The 19,654-nt window shown below is 51.8% G+C and overlaps 3 protein-coding genes and 2 long non-coding RNA genes across 10 annotated transcripts in view; 2 read left to right on the top strand and 3 right to left on the bottom strand.

Moving 5' to 3' along the window:
* LOC138919619 (uncharacterized) overlaps positions 1-529 on the bottom strand; it is a 70,337-nt gene extending 69,808 nt beyond the window's left edge. For all 3 annotated transcript variants that reach the window (XR_011429948.1, XR_011429946.1, XR_011429947.1), the window contains exon 1: positions 392-529. This is a non-coding gene — a long non-coding RNA (uncharacterized lncRNA). The remainder of the gene's footprint in view (positions 1-391) is intronic.
* IER3 (immediate early response 3) lies at positions 30-1,367 on the top strand. Its single transcript, XM_001491016.5, has 2 exons — positions 30-330; positions 418-1,367. Exons 1-2 carry the CDS (start codon positions 121-123, stop codon positions 673-675), a joined length of 468 nt encoding a protein of 155 aa, XP_001491066.1. The 5' UTR covers positions 30-120; the 3' UTR covers positions 676-1,367.
* On the bottom strand, positions 1,203-7,705 carry LOC111769186 (uncharacterized). Its single transcript, XR_002801982.2, has 3 exons — positions 7,567-7,705; positions 7,404-7,481; positions 1,203-1,336 (listed from the first exon to the last, which is right to left on the bottom strand). It is a non-coding gene; the product is annotated as an uncharacterized lncRNA (long non-coding RNA).
* FLOT1 (flotillin 1) lies at positions 1,423-15,401 on the top strand. Of its 4 annotated transcripts, none has more exons than XM_005614717.4 (13): positions 1,423-2,018; positions 2,371-2,427; positions 2,705-2,780; positions 2,866-2,956; positions 3,240-3,383; positions 3,538-3,657; positions 3,746-3,841; positions 4,064-4,216; positions 9,917-10,098; positions 10,297-10,342; positions 10,442-10,579; positions 10,834-10,998; positions 12,337-15,401. In XM_005614717.4, the coding sequence occupies exons 2-13, from the start codon at positions 2,385-2,387 to the stop codon at positions 12,364-12,366; spliced, it is 1,284 nt and encodes a 427-aa protein (XP_005614774.1). In that variant the 5' UTR covers positions 1,423-2,018; positions 2,371-2,384; the 3' UTR covers positions 12,367-15,401. The 4 variants fall into 4 exon arrangements, with proteins under 4 accessions (XP_005614774.1, XP_023479984.1, XP_070101254.1 ...); XM_023624216.2 differs by having other exon boundaries at positions 1,663-2,018; positions 2,347-2,427; XM_070245153.1 differs by lacking the exon at positions 2,866-2,956 and having other exon boundaries at positions 1,734-2,018.
* Positions 14,568-19,177, bottom strand: TUBB (tubulin beta class I). Its single transcript, XM_001491178.7, has 4 exons — positions 18,840-19,177; positions 17,309-17,417; positions 16,853-16,963; positions 14,568-16,557 (listed from the first exon to the last, which is right to left on the bottom strand). The coding sequence occupies exons 1-4, from the start codon at positions 18,894-18,896 to the stop codon at positions 15,500-15,502; spliced, it is 1,335 nt and encodes a 444-aa protein (XP_001491228.1). The 5' UTR covers positions 18,897-19,177; the 3' UTR covers positions 14,568-15,499.
* Positions 19,178-19,654: the final 477 nt, after the last annotated feature.

The following is a 19,654-nucleotide window of genomic DNA, read 5'->3' as shown; positions in this document are numbered from 1 at the left end:
AATTTCCACTGCTCCGGGCCGGGGGTGGAGTCGAGACGGGCCCGCCCACGTCTCAGCCAATATAACTAGCTCCGCGCGACCGCCGGGCCGCACTCGGTCTGCTGCTTCGCTCGGCGCAAAATGTGTCACTCTCGGAGCTCCCTCCCCACCATGACCGTCCTGCGGGCCCCGACACCCGGCCCCTCCACCAGCCCGGGACCCAGGAGGGGCTCCGGTCCCGAGATCTTCACCTTCGACCCTCTCCCGGAGCCCGCCGTGGCCCCCGCAGCGCGCCCCAGTGTCTCCCGCGGGCACCGAAAGCGCAGCCGTAGGGTCCTCTACCCACGAGTGGTGAGTGTCGCCGAAGTGGACAGCGGGGGGGAACAGCTGGACGCCGGGGCCCTGAGCTGACCTGTTCCCTTTGTTGCCTCCCCTCAGGTCCGGCGCCAACTGCCAGTCGAGGATCCGAACCCAGCCAAAAAGTTCCTCTTTCTTCTGCTCACCATCATCTTCTGCCAGATCCTGATGGCTGAAGAGGTTGTGCCGGCACCCCTGGCCCCGGAGGATGCCCCCAGCGCCGCGTCCCCCGCGCCTACCCCTGCCCCGGTCCTCGAGCCCTTTAATCTGACCTCGGAGCCCTCGGACTACGCTCTAGAACTCAGCACGTTTCTCCAGCAACACCCGGCTGCCTTTTAACCGTGACTCCCCATACTCCCAAAAAAGAACCTGAAAAAATTAAAGAAACACCAGGTGTACCTGGTGCGCAAGAGCGTATCCCAAAGTGGGACTCCGAGGCAACTCAGACTCAGAACACTACAGCGGAGACGCCCGCCCGCGCCTGGGAGGAGACAAGCGCGACACCCCGGGGCTGGGCCGGGTGCAGGAGAGCGTCGTTAATTTATTTCTCAGTGTTCCTAATTAATATTTATATATATTTATGTATGTCCCCCCTAGGTGATGGAGGGCTGTGTGTAATATTTATTTTAACTTATGCACGGGTGCGAGATGTGCTCCCTTGCTGCAAATGCAGATCTCTTGGTATTTATTGAGCTTTATGGGATTGGTGGAGGCAGGGCGCCTAGAAATGAGGGAGACAGCGAGAGGGAATGGAGAAGACCTGGGTCCAGGAGGGCGCCCGGGCTGGGGGTCAAGGCCGGTGGTGGGTCGTAGGTTTAGCCGTTGACCCTCTCCGTCCTCCAGCATCTCAACGCCGCTTGTCTAGTGTGTGAGGCTTCGGTGGACCGTTGGGAATACGGTCCTTGGCCTTCGATCTCTTCGAAGTTGCCCCCAGGGGGTGGCTGCGGGGTCGGGAGGCGGTGAGCTGTCAGGGGGCGGAGGTGGGGTCGTCCGGTATGTTCTGTGAACACAAATAAACTCGACTTACTGTCCGCAGTCATTTGAGTGTATCTTTGCAAGCGGCGACTCCCCACTCCTCCCGCCTTCGGGAGCCAGGGACCGGCGCGGGGAGCCGAGGCCACGTCCCCAGCAGGCGCTCCTCTCCGGGCCCCGAAGCCACTCTTCCCGGAGCCTCGGAACCCAGCATCCGGTGACCGGATGCAGTCGTTAGCTGCCCAGTGTGTGACTTTCCCAATTAGCGAGGGGCAAATCCGAGATGAGGCAATCTCCCTGGGGTGACCCACGGAGGTCATGTCCCGCAGCCCGGGGCGGAGCTTGGGGCGGCCTGGGCGGGGCTCCCGGCTCGCGAAGGGCGGTGGCGGGGTGGCGGCGAAGCGGGGCCCCACCCCTGGCTTGCTAGGCTACGCTAGTGCACCCGGCGGGCGGCGGGCTGCGGACCCGAGCGGGGCCTGCTGGGAAAAGGGCGGGCCGAGCGCGCAGGGCCGTGGCGTGGGGAGGGTCCACCCCAGGGGGCGGGGTCATGTCTGTTGCAGCAACAGGGCGCGGCTGGGTCGGGGGGCGCCAGCGTGGGCCCGGCTTCCTAGAAGGTGGTGCGTGAGGCGCTCCCTGCTCGGCTCCCGGGTACCCCGCGCGCCCCTGCCCTTCCCGGGACCCCGGCCCGGCCGCCGCCCGCTACCAGGAAGGTAGGTGGGGGCGGGAAGACAGAGTGGGGCTGCGGAGGAGCAGGGAGGGTGGCGCAAGGTCTGGGGGCTTGTAGGCGCTGAAGAGCTTTATCAGATAAGGGAGAAACGGTCCTCACGGAAGGCAAGGACGCGGCAAAGGGAGGGGAGTGGCCGTAAGCGGGCGGGGGCCGGAATCGCTGGTGATCTGCGGGATTTCATAGGGAAAAGCTTTAGCGGACCCCCGGGTGCGGAAGGAACTGGGCCTAGGTGGCTCCAGACTGGGCGGGACCTACGGGAAAGGAAGGGATTCACTCCTGTGGACTCCACAGCGCCCCTTCCCCTTCCGCAGAGGCTTTCTCTCCCTCTCCTCCAGCTCCAACCTGAACCATGTTTTTCACCTGTGGTCCAAATGAGGCCATGGTGGTCTCCGGTAAGTATTGTTCTCTTCTCAGTCAGTGACCTCAAAACCAGTGCGAGTCTGGTCTCTGCCCCTTCCCCCTCTCCCTACCAGCTCCCCAGCCCAAGCCTTCTGCCCCACCCCACCCACTTGTGATTCCCGGCCGCTACCCTTCCAAGGCCAAGACGGCCTCCCCTGCAGCTCCCAGATTTTTTCGTGAGGCTGCCCCCCGCCCCCCACCAAGTTCTTCAGTCTTCCACATTCCAGCTCTGCCGCGGACACCGCAGCTCACTGCCCCCTCACCTTGCAGGTTTCTGCCGGAGCCCCCCGGTCATGGTGGCTGGAGGACGTGTCTTTGTCCTGCCCTGCATCCAGCAAATCCAGAGGTGGGTAGAAGAGAACCAGGGAAGGGGGCCCCAGTTTTCTCTCTTTCCTCATCTTCTCACTGCCCACCCCTTCTTTTTCCCCTAGGATCTCTCTCAACACACTGACCCTCAATGTCAAGAGTGAAAAGGTTTACACTCGCCATGGGGTCCCCATCTCAGTCACTGGCATTGCCCAGGTGAGGCTTTCAGAGCCTTTCCCCATCAGTCCACACCTCCATCACCTTCTCTGTCCCCAGACCTTAAGAATCTTCTGACCATGGCCTTCCCAACCTCTGCCTGCAGAGAAATTTCTCTGCTAGTCTCGCCTTTTCCAGGGACGCCTAAGGCACTTGACTCCCTCTCCCTGCTCTCTCTGGGATGGAAGAAGTTTCTCCTAGAGGGCTCCCACTTCTCTCTCTGCTTCTTCCCTGGCCCCATGAGACCACCACCATACCCTCCCTACCCCTACTCTGGCTACAGGTGAAAATCCAGGGGCAGAACAAGGAGATGTTGGCAGCTGCCTGCCAGATGTTCCTCGGGAAGACTGAGGCTGAGATTGCCCAAATTGCACTGGAGACGCTGGAGGGCCACCAGAGGGCTATCATGGCCCACATGACTGTAGAGGTGGGTCCGAGGGCAGGGAGAGATCTGGAAGGGATGTCAGAGCACGGTTAGGGGGCAGGGGGTATGTGCCTAGGGACCAAGCTAGTCTGTGGGAGAGAGTAGCTGGAGGATCTGAAAGCTTGAGTTCCTCCTTCCCACCATCCTGTTATCCTAGGAAATCTATAAGGACAGGCAGAAATTCTCAGAGCAAGTTTTCAAAGTGGCCTCCTCAGACCTGGTCAACATGGGCATCAGTGTGGTTAGCTACACCCTGAAGGACATTCATGATGACCAGGTAAACCTTGGCAGCTGCTCCTCTCTGCTTCCCTGCTCCCATCTCTTAAACCCTCCTGAGGACTCTGATTTCTGCGTCTCTCCCACAGGACTATTTGCATTCCTTGGGGAAGGCTCGAACAGCTCAAGTCCAAAAGGATGCTCGGATTGGGGAGGCGGAAGCCAAAAGAGATGCTGGGATCCGGGTGAGAGAGATGGGGGTCACTTGGTCACCGTGGGCTTATTGGGCACCGGGTGGGAGAGGAGATGGAAGGGGCACGACTGAGCGGGGGCTGGTGGAGGTGGGTTGGCAGAGGAACTGCATGAAGCCAGCGCCAGGGTGGAGACAGGGGAGACTGTGGGAAGTCAACTCTCCCCCTGCGGCCTTGGTCTCCCCATTCTGACTTCTACCCGATCTCTGTGGACAGGAAGCCAAAGCCAAGCAGGAAAAGGTGTCTGCCCAGTACCTGAGTGAGATCGAGATGGCCAAGGCGCAGAGGGACTATGAGCTGAAGAAGGCCGCATATGACATCGAAGTCAACACCCGCCGAGCACAGGCTGACCTGGCCTATCAGCTTCAGGTCAGAGCCACCACACTGGGCGGATGGCTAGGCTGGACTTTGCCCCTTCCCTATTCCCCTCAGGCCCTCCCTCCTTCTCATACACTAACTCTGATCCCTTTATTCTGGCTTTCCATTTCTAATTCAAATTCTCCATCTGAGGAAGATTTAAAAGACCCAAACGTTTCAGCTGAAAAGCAAAGAAAAGGCTGAAAAGGGATCTGACCAATAGGGCTGATCATATGTTTGGGTCAGGTTGTGCAAGGGCCCCTGGATGGAGGTGGGCCAGAGCTAAAATCCAGCCCGTGCTCCACTCGTACAGAACGCTGTGCATTCTGGCCTGGGTCTGTGGGTCTGCAGCCACCCAGAGGAAGGGGCGCCTTTTTCTAATTTGCACAGGGCAATCCCACAGGCTCACGGTTTCCATGGTGATCAAAGAAGGGTGTGGGGAAGGAAAACATGGACCTGGGCATTGAGTCCTGCAAAGTGAGATATGGGCAGCCCTTGATATTGCAAGGAGGTACAGTCGATCCTCATCTGCAGATTCGGTATTTGAGACTTTGCCTACTTGCTAAAATTGATGGGTAACCCCAAAATCAGTCCCTGGAGTGCTTTTGTGGCCATTTGTAGACATGCACAGAGTGAGGAAAAACTGGAGTAGCCTGATGTGCAGGTTCCAGTTGAAGTTGGACAAGAAGATGTTTGCTTTCTTGTTTCAGCTCTCACATTGTAAACAGTGTCATTTTCACGTATTTACTGCCGCATTTTTCACATTTTTGGGCTCTTTCTTGGTGATTTGGCTGTTGAAAATGGCCCCCAAGCCTTCTGCTGTCTCATGTTCCTAAGTGCACGAAGGCTATAATATAAGTCTTACGGAGAAAACACGTGTGTTAGATAAGCTTTGTTCAGGCAGGAGTTATAGTGCTGTTGGCTATGAGTTCAATGTTAATGAATCAACAATATATATCACATAAGGTGTCTTTAAACAGGAACACATGTAAAATAAGGTTATAGATTGATCTGTTGGTGAAAATGTGGCCAGAGGCTCATACGAACCTAATAGAAACAAAATAACTCTCTGCTAATTCAAGGTTCATGGCTACTTTATAGAAGAGAACTGCTGTGAATAATGAGAATCAACTGTTCTTTGAGACCTTTACTCAAAGGATAGCAATATCATGAAACTCATTTTTGCCAAGAGTTGGTACAGGGTGGAAGCATAATGAGATGCAAAACATCTTTAGTTATGATGTTTAATTCCCGTGTGGTTTACAGGTAATGAAGTGTAGCCAGTGCTTTACTACTCAAAGTGTGTTCTATCAGCAGCATCAGCATCACTGGGCAGCTTGTTAGAGATATAAAATCTCAGGCCCCAGCCCTACTGACTGAATCAGAATCTGCCTTTTAGCAAAATCCCTGGGTGATTCATGTACGCATTGAACATGAATGCTAGCTTGGGTGGTACTTAACCCACCCAGGGATAAAGTCCTTAACCTTCTAAACATGGCTTTCCTTCTCAGCATATCAAGGGATCAGGATGGTTTGGGCTCTGTTCAGCCTTGATCAGTTCCTCATTTTGTGCCAGGCTCTGTGCTAGGGGCTGGGGAAATAAGAATTCATTCAATAAATATCCATTAAGTGCCTATTATGTGGCAGACATTGTTTTGCAGGTGAAGTTAGAAGTATGGATGAGAAAAGATTCCTGCCCTCATGGAGTTTACATTGTAACATGGGAAACAGCTAATAAGCAACTAAATAACCTTCATAGGTTCTAAATCTCTTGTTGAAGTACTATGAAGGAAATAAGCAGGGGTGTGTGAAAAGCAGTGGGGGAGTACTATATTAGATTGGGGGTGGTCAGAGAAAGCTTCAGTGAGGATGAGGTAAAACCAGATGGTGAGAAAGAGCTAGGAGTGTAGACTTGTGGGCCAAGAGCATTCTAGGCCTGTGCTGGTCAAATACAACTTTCTCTGATGATGGTGATGTGCTGTATCCTGTGCTGTGATGTTGAACACTTGAAATGTAGGTAGTGTGACTGAACTGAGTCTTACATTTTATTTAATTTTAATTAATATAAATTTAAATAGCCAGATGTGGCTAGTGGCTAGGCAGGGAGACCACCCGCAAAGGCCCTGAGGTAGGAAAGAGCTTAGCGTGTCCCAGGAACAGGAAGGAGGTTTCTGATCTGGTGTGGCTGGTGTGCTTTGAGTGAGAAGCAGCAGGCAGGGCCAGATCATGTAGGGTTCAGATGGCCATGTTGGAGACTTAGAAGAGAATTCAAAGCACAATGGAAAACTATTAGAGAACGTTAAGCAGGGAGATGCTGTGGTCTAATTAACATTTTTACAAGGATCAGACTGGCTGCTGTGTGGAGAATTGATTATCAAAAGAGAAGAGAGGAAGCAGGGAGATGAGTCAGAAGCTTGTTCAAAGATGATGGATTGCATAAATGCAGCTAATTGCACTCCCTCTTAAAACCTCACTAAAACCGCGTAGAGTGATTTTAAAAAAAAGAAGGAAAGAAAGAAAAGATAAAGATGGACAGAAAAGGAGCAGAAGGAACAGAAATCATGGCATCATTTTGGAAGCTGAAAAGCCATGGTAATTGGCTAAGTAAGTCTGAGACAGCTGAGTGCAAAGCTGCAGGGAGAAAACTGAAATGATCTGAGGCTCAGGAGCTAGCAGCATCAGGGGCCCAGGAAGCTGTGATAAAGACTGTTGAAATAAGGGGAAACACGTGAAAAGTGACTTCTCAGTTAGAGCCCCTCTCTGGCTCCCTGCCTCTGGGTAATAATCCCTTCTCTGCTCCAGTAGACATCTGGAGGTTTATTAACTGATAAAAGTAAACCAGAGGATGTGACCTGGGGCCAGCCAGGCACAGGTGAGGGCTGGTACTTTGCCAGTAGCAGGGGCATGAAGTAACTGTGTGCCTTTTGAATGCTAAATGCTGACAGCCTCCCTTAACCCCCTCACCCCACTTGGCTCCTAGACCCTCTATCTTCCAAAGAAGAGATCTGAAGACTGCTCTGGGGAACATGACCAATCTAAAAGGACAGACTTAGAGATCCTGAATCAGAGGTTCCTCAGCAAATGGCCTGCCCAGATCACCCTAGAGTGAAGCTCAGAATCAACAAGCCTCAACCACACACCCAGAGCCTCTTCAGTGTTTTACACCTTCTTCACCCATGAGCAGACAACCAGGGGTTACCTGATGTATGAGGGATTCCTGCAGCATGGTAGGCTGAGACCAAAACCACAAACAGCAAAGCAAGTCGAAGGATACATACTGTTAAAAGGACAAAATGAAACTGAGTAAATTTGAAGATCTAATTGGCTTTATTAAACCATTCCTGAATTGGGCAGCATCTCACCTGGCAAGCAGAGAGACTCACACGGGTTACACAGCATGGAAGGCTTTTATAGGAGAGGGAGACAAGTCTTCAGCAAGGAAAAAATGAAAGTTCATTGGAGGAAAGTAAGTTCAGGCGATGATGGCTTCTTATGGCTGAGCTGCGGTATTTCTGTTGGCTGGGGTTGTTGGGCAAGAAGGAAATCTTCCTCCTGCTGGAGCAGTAAAGTAGTTGCACTTCCTGTTTGCGAGTGCAAAGTATGGTGGCTCTTCCTGTTGGCGTCTGTGACTGGCTGTAATTAACTGACACTAATTGACCAGGAGTGCTAGGGCATGAGAGCTCCCTCTACAGGCATTCTTGACTCCAATTTTAGTTGAGGTTTCCTTTATTGATTTTAACAGTACTACGCAAGGAGAAGAAAGCTTTAAAAAATGATTTAGGGGCCAGCCCCATGGCCGAGTGGTAAAGTTCGCCCACTCCGCTGCGGTGGCCCAGGGTTTCGCTGCTTCGAAACCTGGGCATGGACATGGCACCACTCGTCAAGCCATGCTGAGGCGGCGTCCCACATGCCACAACTAGAAGGACCCATAACTAAGAATATACAACTATGTACTGGGGGGCTTTGGGGAGAAAAAGGAAAAAATAAAACCAAAAAAAAAAAAAAGATTTAATATCCTCCGTGAGACAGAAGAATTCACATTCAGGAAATCAAGACATAGAAAACAAAAAAAATCTTTTAGAAACTAATAAGATGGCAGAAATGGGAAAAATCATGTTGAAAGAGAAATTCTAATAAATCTCCCAGAAAATAGAACAGAACAGTTGGGAAAAATTAGAAAAGATAAAAATATTAGAGACCAGTCCAGGAGATCCAACAGAACAAATGGGAAAAAATCACCCATGAAAAAAACTCAAAAATGTTTATCTGTTCTGAAGAGCGTGACTTTCTAGATTGAAACGGTCCTCCAAGTGCCCAACACAATGAGTGAAGGACATGTCCGCTGTGAAATTTCAGAACACTGAGAACAAAGAAAAGATCTAAAAACTTCCAGGGAGAAAGAACACATGTCAAACAAAGGGTCAGGCATCAAAGTGACTTCAGATTTCTCAAGAAGCTAGAAGACCATGGACCAGTCCCTTCAAAATTCTGATGGAAAATGAATTCCAGCATAGTAACCTGTGCTCAACCTAATTGTCCTTCAAATAGAAGGGTAAAAGAAACATCTCCCGAGATGCAAGGTCTCGGAAGACTTATTGCCCAGATACTCTTTCGGAGGAAACTCCTGGAGGTTGTTTCACCAAAAGGTGGGCCTAAATGAGAAAGAGAGAAAGAAAGAGAGATGACTCCAACACAGAGAGAGATGATCCTGCACACTGGGGTAGAAAGCAACTAGTCCAGTTTGGAACCAGTTTGAAGTTTTAGGGTCAAAGATAGTCCAGCGTACCATATCCAGAAGCACCCTTCCTCTGCAGTGACCATGGACCCAGTAAAGGCAGGGGCACCATCTCTTTATTGATGAGACCCACGGGGATGATGGTGCATGGCTGAGGCAGAGCAGTGAGACAATAAAGTGTGTTCCTCCTCAGTGCCTCTCCTCACCAGCTTCTTGGCAAGAGCCTTCTGATCCCTGTGCTCTACAAGGAATAAGAAAGTGAAACTTGCCTAATAACAGGAATTCTATATATACACATTCTTGTTGATGCTTAGAGTGTCCCTGGGAGAGTACAAAAGAAGGTCACAGTGGTTGCTTTCGGGGAAAGGAACAGGGTAATTTGAGGAAATAGATGGGAGGAAGCCTTACTTTTCATTGTATACTTTTTTCTTTTGAATTTGTGCCATATACAAAAGATAAAAATGAAAAAGACACACACGCGCGGCTCCCCAAAGAAGAAAGTCAGTAGGAGGCTATTGTGTAGTCAGGGCTAGAGCTGACAGTGCCTTGCATTAAGGTTATGGCAGCACAGATGGACAGAATGGGTGGATTTGAGCAGGACTAGAGGGAGAAGATGGCCACCATGTGCTCAGTGCCCTCCAGGTGCTCATACTCCAGAGGGAGACACGGTGGAGAAACTGACTAATATGGGAGTTCATCAGAGGGACACTTCACCTGGAGGAAGAGCAGGGACTGGGTCCCAGCCCTATCCAGCTCCAACGCTGAGGCTGCCTGGGGGATGCCGTAACCTTGATACTGGCTCTGAGAAGGAGGATCAGGCCGTGCCTTGGATCTATGGGGGAAATGGACTCCACTGGGCTGGCTGAGCCCACCAGGGACCAACTTCCTGTACCTACCCTGTTTTTGTATCCCACCCTGGAGCCCTGGTTCTGGGCGCTTGCTCTTCAGCTCTGACACTGAGCATCCTTCTTACCCAGGTGGCCAAGACTAAGCAACAGATCGAGGAGCAGCGGGTACAGGTGCAGGTGGTGGAGCGAGCCCAGCAGGTGGCAGTGCAGGAGCAGGAGATTGCCCGCCGAGAGAAGGAGCTGGAGGCCCGGGTGCGGAAGCCAGCGGAAGCTGAGCGCTACAAGCTGGAGCGCCTAGCCGAGGCAGAGAAGTAAATGTCCCCTCCCTGGCCCCCTTCTGGCTCCTTCGCCATCTGGGCATCCCCAGATGAAGAGTTGAGGCCTTCACAACCTGGACTCCTTGTAGGGAACTCAGGTTGCGGGAGCCTCTGTCTTTCCAGCTTGTGGCCTTTCTCCTGGGAGTGAGGGCCCCTTCTCAGCTCCTCCCCCCACTTCCCTTCTTTGCCCAGGACCCAGCTGATTATGCAGGCAGAGGCAGAAGCTGAATCTGTGCGGGTGAGTTAGGAGGTGGCTCTTACTGGCTTGTGGAGGGAGTGGGGGTTGCTGCTCGAGCTGGGGTTTCTTGTCCCTAACTATATCCTGTACCTTCCCCAGATGCGTGGGGAGGCCGAGGCCTTTGCCATAGGGGCCCGAGCCCGGGCTGATGCCGAGCAAATGTCCAAGAAGGCAGAAGCATTCCAGCTGTACCAGGAGGCTGCTCAGCTGGATATGCTGCTAGAGAAGCTGCCCCAGGTGCGGGGGTTGTGTGGGTCCTGGGAGAGGAGGAACAGAACCGGGGAATGAGGGGTGGTAGGAAATGAGCGGCTTGGGGAGAACCAGGCTAGGGGACCTTAAATTAGGGGTGGGAATTATAAGCCCATGCCCAAAGTGAGAAAGGATGATCCTTACCAAAGTGAAGAAGGATAAGGGTCTTAAAACCCAGAGTAAGGCATCCTAGGAGGGGTATGGTCAGACCACAGGAGCTGAGTGGACATCTCACCTATCAGGTGGCAGAGGAGATCAGTGGTCCCTTGACCTCAGCCAAGAAGATCACACTGGTGTCCAGTGGAAGTGGAACCATGGGAGCAGCCAAAGTGACTGGGGAAGTCCTGGACATCCTGAGCCGCCTGCCAGAGTGTGTGGAGAGACTCACAGGCGTCAGCATCTCCCAGGTGAGGGTCTGTGGGGTGGGGGCTGTGGAGCAGAACTGCTGAGTTCTTGTGGCATGTGGTGCAGTGGGCCCAACACTGGGCCAGCACCCCAGAGGCCTGGGGGTCGATGATATTTATGAACTGCTTTCTATGTGCCAGACAGTACTAAGCTGCTACACAAGCGGTTTGTTTTTTTATATTTTAATCAGACTACCACTGGGGCATGTAGTATTGTACAAAGTAAAGAAATCGAACTCCAACATGTGAAGTAACTTAACCCATGTCATATAGCCAGTGAAGCTAGGCTTCAAACCCAGGCCACCTGTCTCTGGAGCCAGTGCTTGTGGTCAGCCCACTAATACAAGGAACTAGTTGCAGCCTGTTGACAATTAATTAATTCCAAGGCATATCACTGCTTTTCTTGGTGCCTGTAGATCATGGTAGTGGTCAGAGTGGGCCCTGGAACCAGACTGTTGTGATGTGATTTCTGGCTCCAGTGCATGCTAGCTGTGACCTTGGACAAGTTATCAACTTCTCTGTATCTGTTTCCTCACCTTAAAATCAGGTTAATAGGGGCCGGCCTGGTGGCACAGCGGTTAAGTGCGCTTAACGGCTTCGGCAGCCCGGGGTTCGTCTGTTCAGATCCCGGGTGTGGACATGGCGCCGCTTGGCATGCCATGCTGTGGTAGGCGTCCCACATATAAAGTAGGGGAAGATGGGCATGGATGTTAGCTCAAGGCCAGTCTTCCTCGGCAAAAAGAGGAGGATTGGTAGTAGTTAGCTCAGGGCTAATCTTCCTCAAAAAAAAAAAAAAAATCAGGTTAATAGGGGCCAGCCCGTGGCTGAGTGGTTATGTTGACGTGCTCCGCTTTCGTGGCCCAGGGTTTCCCCAGTGCGGACATGGCACCACTCATCAAGCCATGCTGAAGTGGCGTCCCACATGCCACAACTAGAAGGACCCACAACTAAAAATACACAACTATGTACCAGGGAGCTTTGGGGAGAAAAAGGAAAAATAAAATCTTTAAAAAAAAAAATTACGTACATAAGTAAAAGCATTGGACCGTATCAGTGACTTTCAAGTGGGTTCCTTGGAGCCTCCTTGAGGCCTGCAGTAGAAGATGGGGAGCTAAAGAGGGTCCATGCAAGCAGAGCTCCGGCCCCTCCACCCGCTTTCTGTAATTCGTTGTTATGCATGGATCCTGACTCCTTCGCAAAAGGGAGTGAGGTAGGGTGCCAGAAAAAAACCAGAAAACTCCTGCAAGTGCATGTACTTCCTGCAGCCCATTCGTCCAAATGGGGGCCTGGGAGAGCAGGTATCTGGTTCCCAAGTGTCATCCACTGTTATCTTCTTGCCAGGTGAACCACAAGCCTCTGCGAACAGCCTGAGCCCTGGACCTTCGCTGCTGCTTCATCTCATGACTCAAGTTGCCTGAATGGTCCTTATATTGCATGCACTTCAACTGGCTTCCCTGAGCATGTCCTGACAGTGGGGTTCCACCCCTCATCTCTCCTTGCCAAATAGCCTGTGCCTTGCCTTGGAGGGGAAGGGCTGCTCCCCTTCCCAGCCCCACACTGCCAAGACTGCCAGTCCCCTGGGGGTCCTGTGCCAACCTTCTGATTATCACACCCCACCCCCAACTTATTTAACTTTCACTTCCTAATTAGACTGCCTGAGCCTGTTGTCCAGAATTCTTTCCTCACCAAGACTGAGGGATAGCCTGGAAGTTCTCAGCTTTACTTGTCAAATAAATTGCCATTAATAAGTACTAATACTTATGAACAATTAACAAAGGAGAACTCATTCAAAATGAATGCCAGAATGTAGCTTGCTCCATTGCATTCAATAGGCTTTTTAGAATGAAAGGCAATAGTTACTTATACATGCTTAAAAGAGTTGTAGAATTTTTCCCCAAAAGCTGTAGTCAGAAAAGCATGCCAGGGCCGGCCTGGCAGTGCAGCAGTTAAGTGTGTATGCATGTTCCGCTTCGGCGGCCTGGGGTTCACTGGTTCGGATCCCGGGTGCGGACATGGCACTGCTTGGCAAGCCATGCTGTGGTAGGCATCCTGCATATAAAGTAGAAGAAGATGGGCATGGATGTTAGCTCAGGGCCCAGTCTTCCTCCGCAAAAAGAGGATTGGCAGCAGATGTTAGCTCAGGGCTAATCTTCCTCAAAAAAAAATAATATTGCAGCATTATGCACAATAGCCAAGACTTGGAAGCAACCTAGGTGCTTATCAAGGGATGAATCGATAAAGATGTTATTTATACACAATGGAATACTACTCAGCCATAAGAAATGATGAAATCTAGCCATTTGTGACAACATGGATAGTCCTTGAGGGTATTATGCTAAGTGAAACTAGTCAGGGACAAAGTCAACTACTGAATGATCTCATAAGATAAAAACGACAAACACATATAGCATTGGAGAATGGATTGGTGGTTACCATAGGGGAAGGGGGGAGGGCAAAACGGGTGATTAGGCTCACATGTGAGGGGATGGACTATAATTACTTGTTGGGTGGTGAACATGATGTAATCTACACAGAATTTGAAATATTACGATGTACATCTGAAAGCTATATGTCATAATCCAATATTACTGCAATTAAAATTTTTAAACAAACATGCTAAATGGGATGTTGAGAATTACACTAGTCCCTAGAATTATGGGAAATATGGCCAAGGGAAATTAAATTGTTAAGTTTCCAGGGTAGCTTTGAGACTTATTTTGTGCACTTAGAAACATGAGCTATTAGGTGGAGCTGTATCAGTTTAGAATAGGACCATGATGTTGCACTGCCACTAGTTATTTCTGCCTTAGGTTGACTGAGAAAACCCACAGGGTTACAAAAAACAGCAAGATACCCATAACCCAAAGGCATCCTGGGTGCACTGTACATTTAAATGGTACAACAGTGGCTTTCAGCTGTACATTCCTGAGATTCTTCTGGAGCAGTTACAACAGACTGCGGGGGTCCAACCCCTTTCTGGTTGAGTACATCTGGGCAGGCCTGAGAACATGCATGCCTACAAGTTCCAAGCGGGGGCTGATCTGGTCTGGGAACTGCTTATGCACTACTTGACATTCATCTCAGTCCCTCCTCTATCACTAGATGCTGCATCTCAGTGTATGCCTACCCCCGATATTAAGACCGGTACTGATGGTTGAGGGGTGGTTTGGGTACCAGGGATTAAGATATGAGGGTCGGGGTTGGCCCGGTGGTGCAGCGGTTAAGCTCACACATTCTGCTTCTCGGCAGCCTGGGGTTCACCGGTTCGGATCCTGGGTGCAGACATGGCTTGGCACTTGGCAAACGCCATGCTGTGGTAGGCATCCCATGTGTAAAGTAGAGGAAGATGGGCATGGATGGTAGCTTAGGGCCAGTTTTCCTCAGAAAAAAGGGGAGGATTGCCAGTAGCTAGGCTCAGGGCTAATCTTCCTCAAAAAAAAAAAAAAGAAAGAAAAGATGAGAGTCAAATATCAGATATTCTCAGTTTACGGAAAGCAGAGCATCTGTGTAACTGAACTCGAGCCCCTGCCTCCACCAGCCATCTTTCCCTAAATGAGCACACATCTCGCAACTTTTTTTTTCAATTCCCATTTATTTTTGGCTCTTGGGGCAATGTCATCTTTTCAATATGAAAAAAAGCAGCAAGTTCAACATAAAATAGAAATTGAAAGCGTAGAATAGGACAAAACCAAGGGTGGGGGAAAAAGGCCATAGCAAGAGATGAGATGTTGCCAAAAGATGCTGTCCTGTCCCCTCCCCTCTGGGGAATGAGTCACATTTTAGGTTGGCAGTACACAGCTCTCCATACATATCCAGCAGGGTGGGTATTCCTTTTTATGGGTAAGGAAAGATCCAATGTATGAGGGAGGTAAAGTGGGACAGGGAAGGACCCCACTTGGCGGGGGGGTCAGACCCCTGCAAAGGAAACAGCTCAGGAGAGGGCTTGAAGGGAGACTGAAAATGGAGATAATACTGTTAACTCCTCTCCTTGAAGCTGAGAGGAGCAGGGAAATATCTGGGAATTATGACTACAATATAGCCTGGATCCCCCACCCCTTGTAGGGGCTTCTACCTGCCCGTTAGCTTGGCATCCTTTCTCGTTGGCCACCACATGGGCTTAGGATGGTGGCCATCTCTCTGGGCTTTCAGCACAGTTCTAAATGGGATCTGAGTGAGGTCCAGCTTCTTGGAGAATTATCTTGAAAACAGAGAGAAATATTAACTGGACAGATGGGAGGAGTGGGCACTGGAAGGAAATGCAGGGTTACTCAGAATGGCAGAAATCTAGGTTTCCCAGAGTGGAAAGAGAGAGGAGACATTCAACAAACAACAAATATTTATTGAGCGCCTATTATGTGCCAGGCACTGTTCTAGAACCCCCCCCCCCCCAAAAAAAGAAAAAACAAGATAGAGGCAGAAAAACGCAAATTCTGAGGGAGAGGAAAGGGACAGTTGAGGAAGAAGGCTGAGGGAACGGAGAAGCCTGAGGTGATGCGGCTCTGCCTTAGGCCTCTTCTTCGGCCTCCTCACCGAAATCCTCCTCCTCTTCTGCGGTGGCATCTTGGTACTGCTGGTACTCGGAGACGAGGTCGTTCATGTTGCTCTCAGCCTCGGTGAACTCCATCTCGTCCATGCCCTCACCTGTGTACCAGTGGAGGAAGGCCTTCCGGCGGAACATGGCAGTGAACTGCTCTGAGATGCGCTTGAAGAGCTCCTGGATGGCTGTGCTGTTGCCAATGAAGGTGACAGCCATCTTCAGGCCACGGGGTGGGATGTCACAGACGGCCGTCTTGACGTTGTTGGGGATCCATTCCACGAAGTAACTGCTATTCTTGTTTTGCACGTTGAGCATCTGCTCATCTACCTCCTTCATGGACATCCGCCCACGGAAGACAGCAGCCACGGTGAGGTACCGGCCATGGCGGGGGTCACAGGCAGCCATCATGTTCTTGGCATCGAAGACCTGCTGGGTGAGTTCGGGCACAGTGAGGGCCCGATACTGCTGGCTTCCACGGCTGGTCAGAGGGGCGAAGCCAGGCATGAAGAAATGGAGACGTGGGAAGGGCACCATGTTGACCGCCAGCTTGCGGAGGTCAGCATTGAGCTGGCCAGGGAAGCGGAGGCAGGTGGTGACACCGCTCATGGTGGCTGAGACGAGGTGGTTCAGGTCCCCGTAGGTTGGTGTGGTCAGCTTGAGGGTGCGGAAGCAGATGTCATAAAGGGCCTCGTTGTCAATGCAGTAGGTCTCGTCGGTGTTCTCTACCAACTGATGGACGGAGAGCGTGGCGTTGTAGGGCTCGACCACTGTGTCGGACACTTTGGGTGAGGGCACCACACTGAAGGTATTCATGATGCGGTCAGGATACTCTTCTCGGATCTTGCTGATGAGCAAGGTGCCCATTCCAGAGCCCGTGCCCCCGCCCAGCGAGTGGGTCAGCTGGAAGCCCTGCAGGCAGTCACAGCTCTCTGCCTCCTTCCGAACCACATCCAGGACCGAGTCAACCAGCTCGGCCCCCTCTGTATAGTGGCCCTTGGCCCAGTTGTTGCCTGCCCCGGACTGACCTGGAATGGGGTCAGGAGGCAAGCTTGATTAGTAAAGTGTGGAAGATACATGACCACATTTCCACCTTCCAACTTTTGGAATAATGCCCTTGGATGTATCTTCTTTCTTTCTCGCCTGTGATACATCCCTCCCATAATTTACTATTCGGGCAGTCGTTAACTCCGCCCTCCACACAGATTACAGGACACGGCCCTGAACAAACTCTCCCGGACAACAGTCAGCTCCAAAGTCTTGCTGTCTCCTTGCACCCAAATAAATTGAATACGACCGTATCTACTAACGTGTATAACTCACCAAAAACAAAGTTGTCAGGTCTGAAGATCTGGCCAAAAGGACCTGAGCGAACAGAGTCCATGGTCCCAGGTTCTAGATCCACCAAGATAGCACGAGGAACATATTTGCCACCTACAGGGAAGAACATAGAGAAGTGAAAATTGGCAGAGAGGAAGAAGGTAAATAAGTCGGGGCTGGGTTATAAACCAATGTTACCTCAAAAAAAAAAAGTTAAAAAGTAATAAATCGGGGCTGGGAGACAACCGGGACCCAAACTTGTGGTTCCAGGTGCTGCCACCAGGTGGCAGCAGAGCTAGTCTTTGGCCCAGATGGTGGGAAATCAAATCAAATAAGCTCTCAAAAGGAAAGGGGTGATGGATTCATCAAAAGGGGTAAGGGGTTCTCCAGGGATGAAGAGCAACCCCAGAGAAGTGGGAGATGAGATGGGACCCGAGCTTCCCGGGCTCCTGCCCTCACCTGTGGCTTCATTGTAGTACACGGAGATGCGGTCCAGCTGCAGGTCGCTGTCCCCGTGGTAGGTGCCAGTGGGGTCGATGCCATGTTCATCACTGATCACCTCCCAGAACTGTCGGGGGAGAGCAATGACCGCTCAGTGGCTCAGGTTCCAGCCAATTATGCCCCCTCGTAACCATTTTCGTTCCAGGCTCGCCCGTGGTAGCCCTTGCTGTAAGGCCTGGCATCCTCTCTATCTGGCTGCCCCGCCCTTCCCCTAGACACCGCACCCTCGGGAAAGCCGCAGCCTTTCACTACTTAAGAGGTGAGCTGATGTGCCGCTGAGAGTGCCCAGGCAGAGCAGGCACCAGGGTGGGGGAATGGAGGAGGTTGACTAGACTGCAAAAGAGCCCGCCCCCCCCGCCGGGCACCGCCCCGCCACGCTGCGCACAAAGGACCCGGGGCAGATAAAGAGCCGCTGCAGCAGTCGACCACCTCCCGCCCCTCTCCACGTGACTGCGGCGCAAGCGCGGGCCGAGCAGCCGACAAAGAGAGGCGTCGCGCGTGGGCGGGGCCGAGGCGCGAATTCCGCGCGCCCGGGGCGGGGCTCGGCTGGAGCAAGCGCGCCCCCGGCCGGCCGGCAGGACCGCATTGTCCCGGCGCGCCAGGGGCGCCCGGCCCCGCCCTTCTGCTACAACGTAGCGGCCGCACTTCCTCCCGCCCTTCCCCCGCTACATTGTAACCGCGCGCAAAAGAAAAGAAATGCCCCCTTGGCCTTGCAATTTTATTTCTTCGCTTTTACCCCTTGCTTTAAAGGACGATCCTCTTCCTTTCTCCCACCCTTTAGTCGTAAGGGATCCTTTAAAAAAAAAAACCCTCTCCTTTTCTACCGCCCTCTCTCATCTGTTCACTCCCTAAAAGGGTCTCTTTTAAGGGGAAATGAAAGAAAGTAAAATTAAGCCAGCACCTATTAGTCTTCCATCCACGAAAAACTACTGGACCGCCCCTTGGGGATCGCGGGCGCGCGGAGAGCCCTGATCTTTTGTGAACGGCAACGCGCACTGCAGCCCACCGGGGCTCACCGCGACCCCACCTTGGGATCCCAGCTCTGCAGCTGCCCGCCCAGCCCCGTCCCTTCCCCCTCTGGCTTAGCCACACGAAGCCGCGCCAAGGGAGATGCACCCGGGGAAAACCTCGCCTCGCTTTGTCTCGGGCTGTTTCCGCATCTCCCTCCCTCCCCAGTCCTCGGACCGTTAGGAGATCCCCTTTAAGTAAAACCTTACAGAACCTCGATCTTCCCGCCCCCCAAACCTGTAGGGTGCTTTTCATAGCTTCCCCAAAATGAGCCTGCCAAGAAAAATAATTCCTCATTTCTTAAGAGCAAATTCTAGCAACAAATGTGTATTATATATGTATATATACATAATAACTTTTTCTTGGCAAAGCTCGGCTAAAGATAAAGAGTGAATGTCCTACAACCTTTTTTTTTTTTATCATTTACCTGGATTTTCTTTAGTAAAAAGAAATACAGTTAAAAGAGGTTTAAAATCCTTACCTTGGCACCGATCTGGTTGCCACATTGACCGGCCTGGATGTGCACGATTTCCCTCATGGTTAAAATTTATTTTAATTCTTTTGCTCGCCTCAAGGTGTGTACGGGGCAAGAAACTGATAAGTAATTTTTTTTTCTCTGCTGCTGGTAGCCGACTGGAAGGATGGGACGTGCCCCGGAGGCTGGAGCAGCAAGGTCCGAACGCGGCGGCAGGAAGGTTCTGAGAGGGAGAAAGGAGAGGGGAGGGCGCAGGAGGGAAGGCGGGCAGGGCGGGGCGCGCGTGCGCCGGGGCGGGAAGGCGGGAGAACGCGCCCCGCGCGGCGGTCGGGAGACAAAGCCTCATCGAGGCCGGCCCTGATTAGTCGAGGCCGGTCATGCATCAGACGTCCATTGGTCTCTGCTCGAGTGGACGAGCGCAGTCAGCTCTGGGAGTCGTAGTCCTCTATTGTTGTCCACGCTGCAAAATGAAGGGACGAATGGGTGGGTACTGAGTTTTTGGTTTTGGACTTTTTTTGTTTTTTTATGAAAAATGATCTTGCGCAAGATTTCTTTCCTCTATGCCTGAGTTTTTTATACACAAAGGGAGTCGTTTTCGGGGATACAGGATTTGGGAACCCTGGGGTGCCAGGGGTTGGAAGGAGGAGTGGGCACGCCCTGAAAGCTCCCCGCTGCGGTAGCTCTTGGGAAAGACAGGACTGCTTAGCTCAGCGAAAACTGGGGAGACATGCAGCACCCCTCTCTGCTATCTAACAGCTGGTCCTTTGGTGACCCAAGGCGTGAACTCCAGTAAGCCGCTGCTCCCCCAGATACTCGGAAAG

Source organism: Equus caballus, chromosome 20 (genome assembly GCF_041296265.1).
Source record: "Equus caballus isolate H_3958 breed thoroughbred chromosome 20, TB-T2T, whole genome shotgun sequence".
NCBI lineage: Eukaryota > Metazoa > Chordata > Mammalia > Perissodactyla > Equidae > Equus > Equus caballus.
Note: the sequence above shows the minus strand (reverse complement) of the source record. Positions and strands in the feature narration are given on the sequence as shown.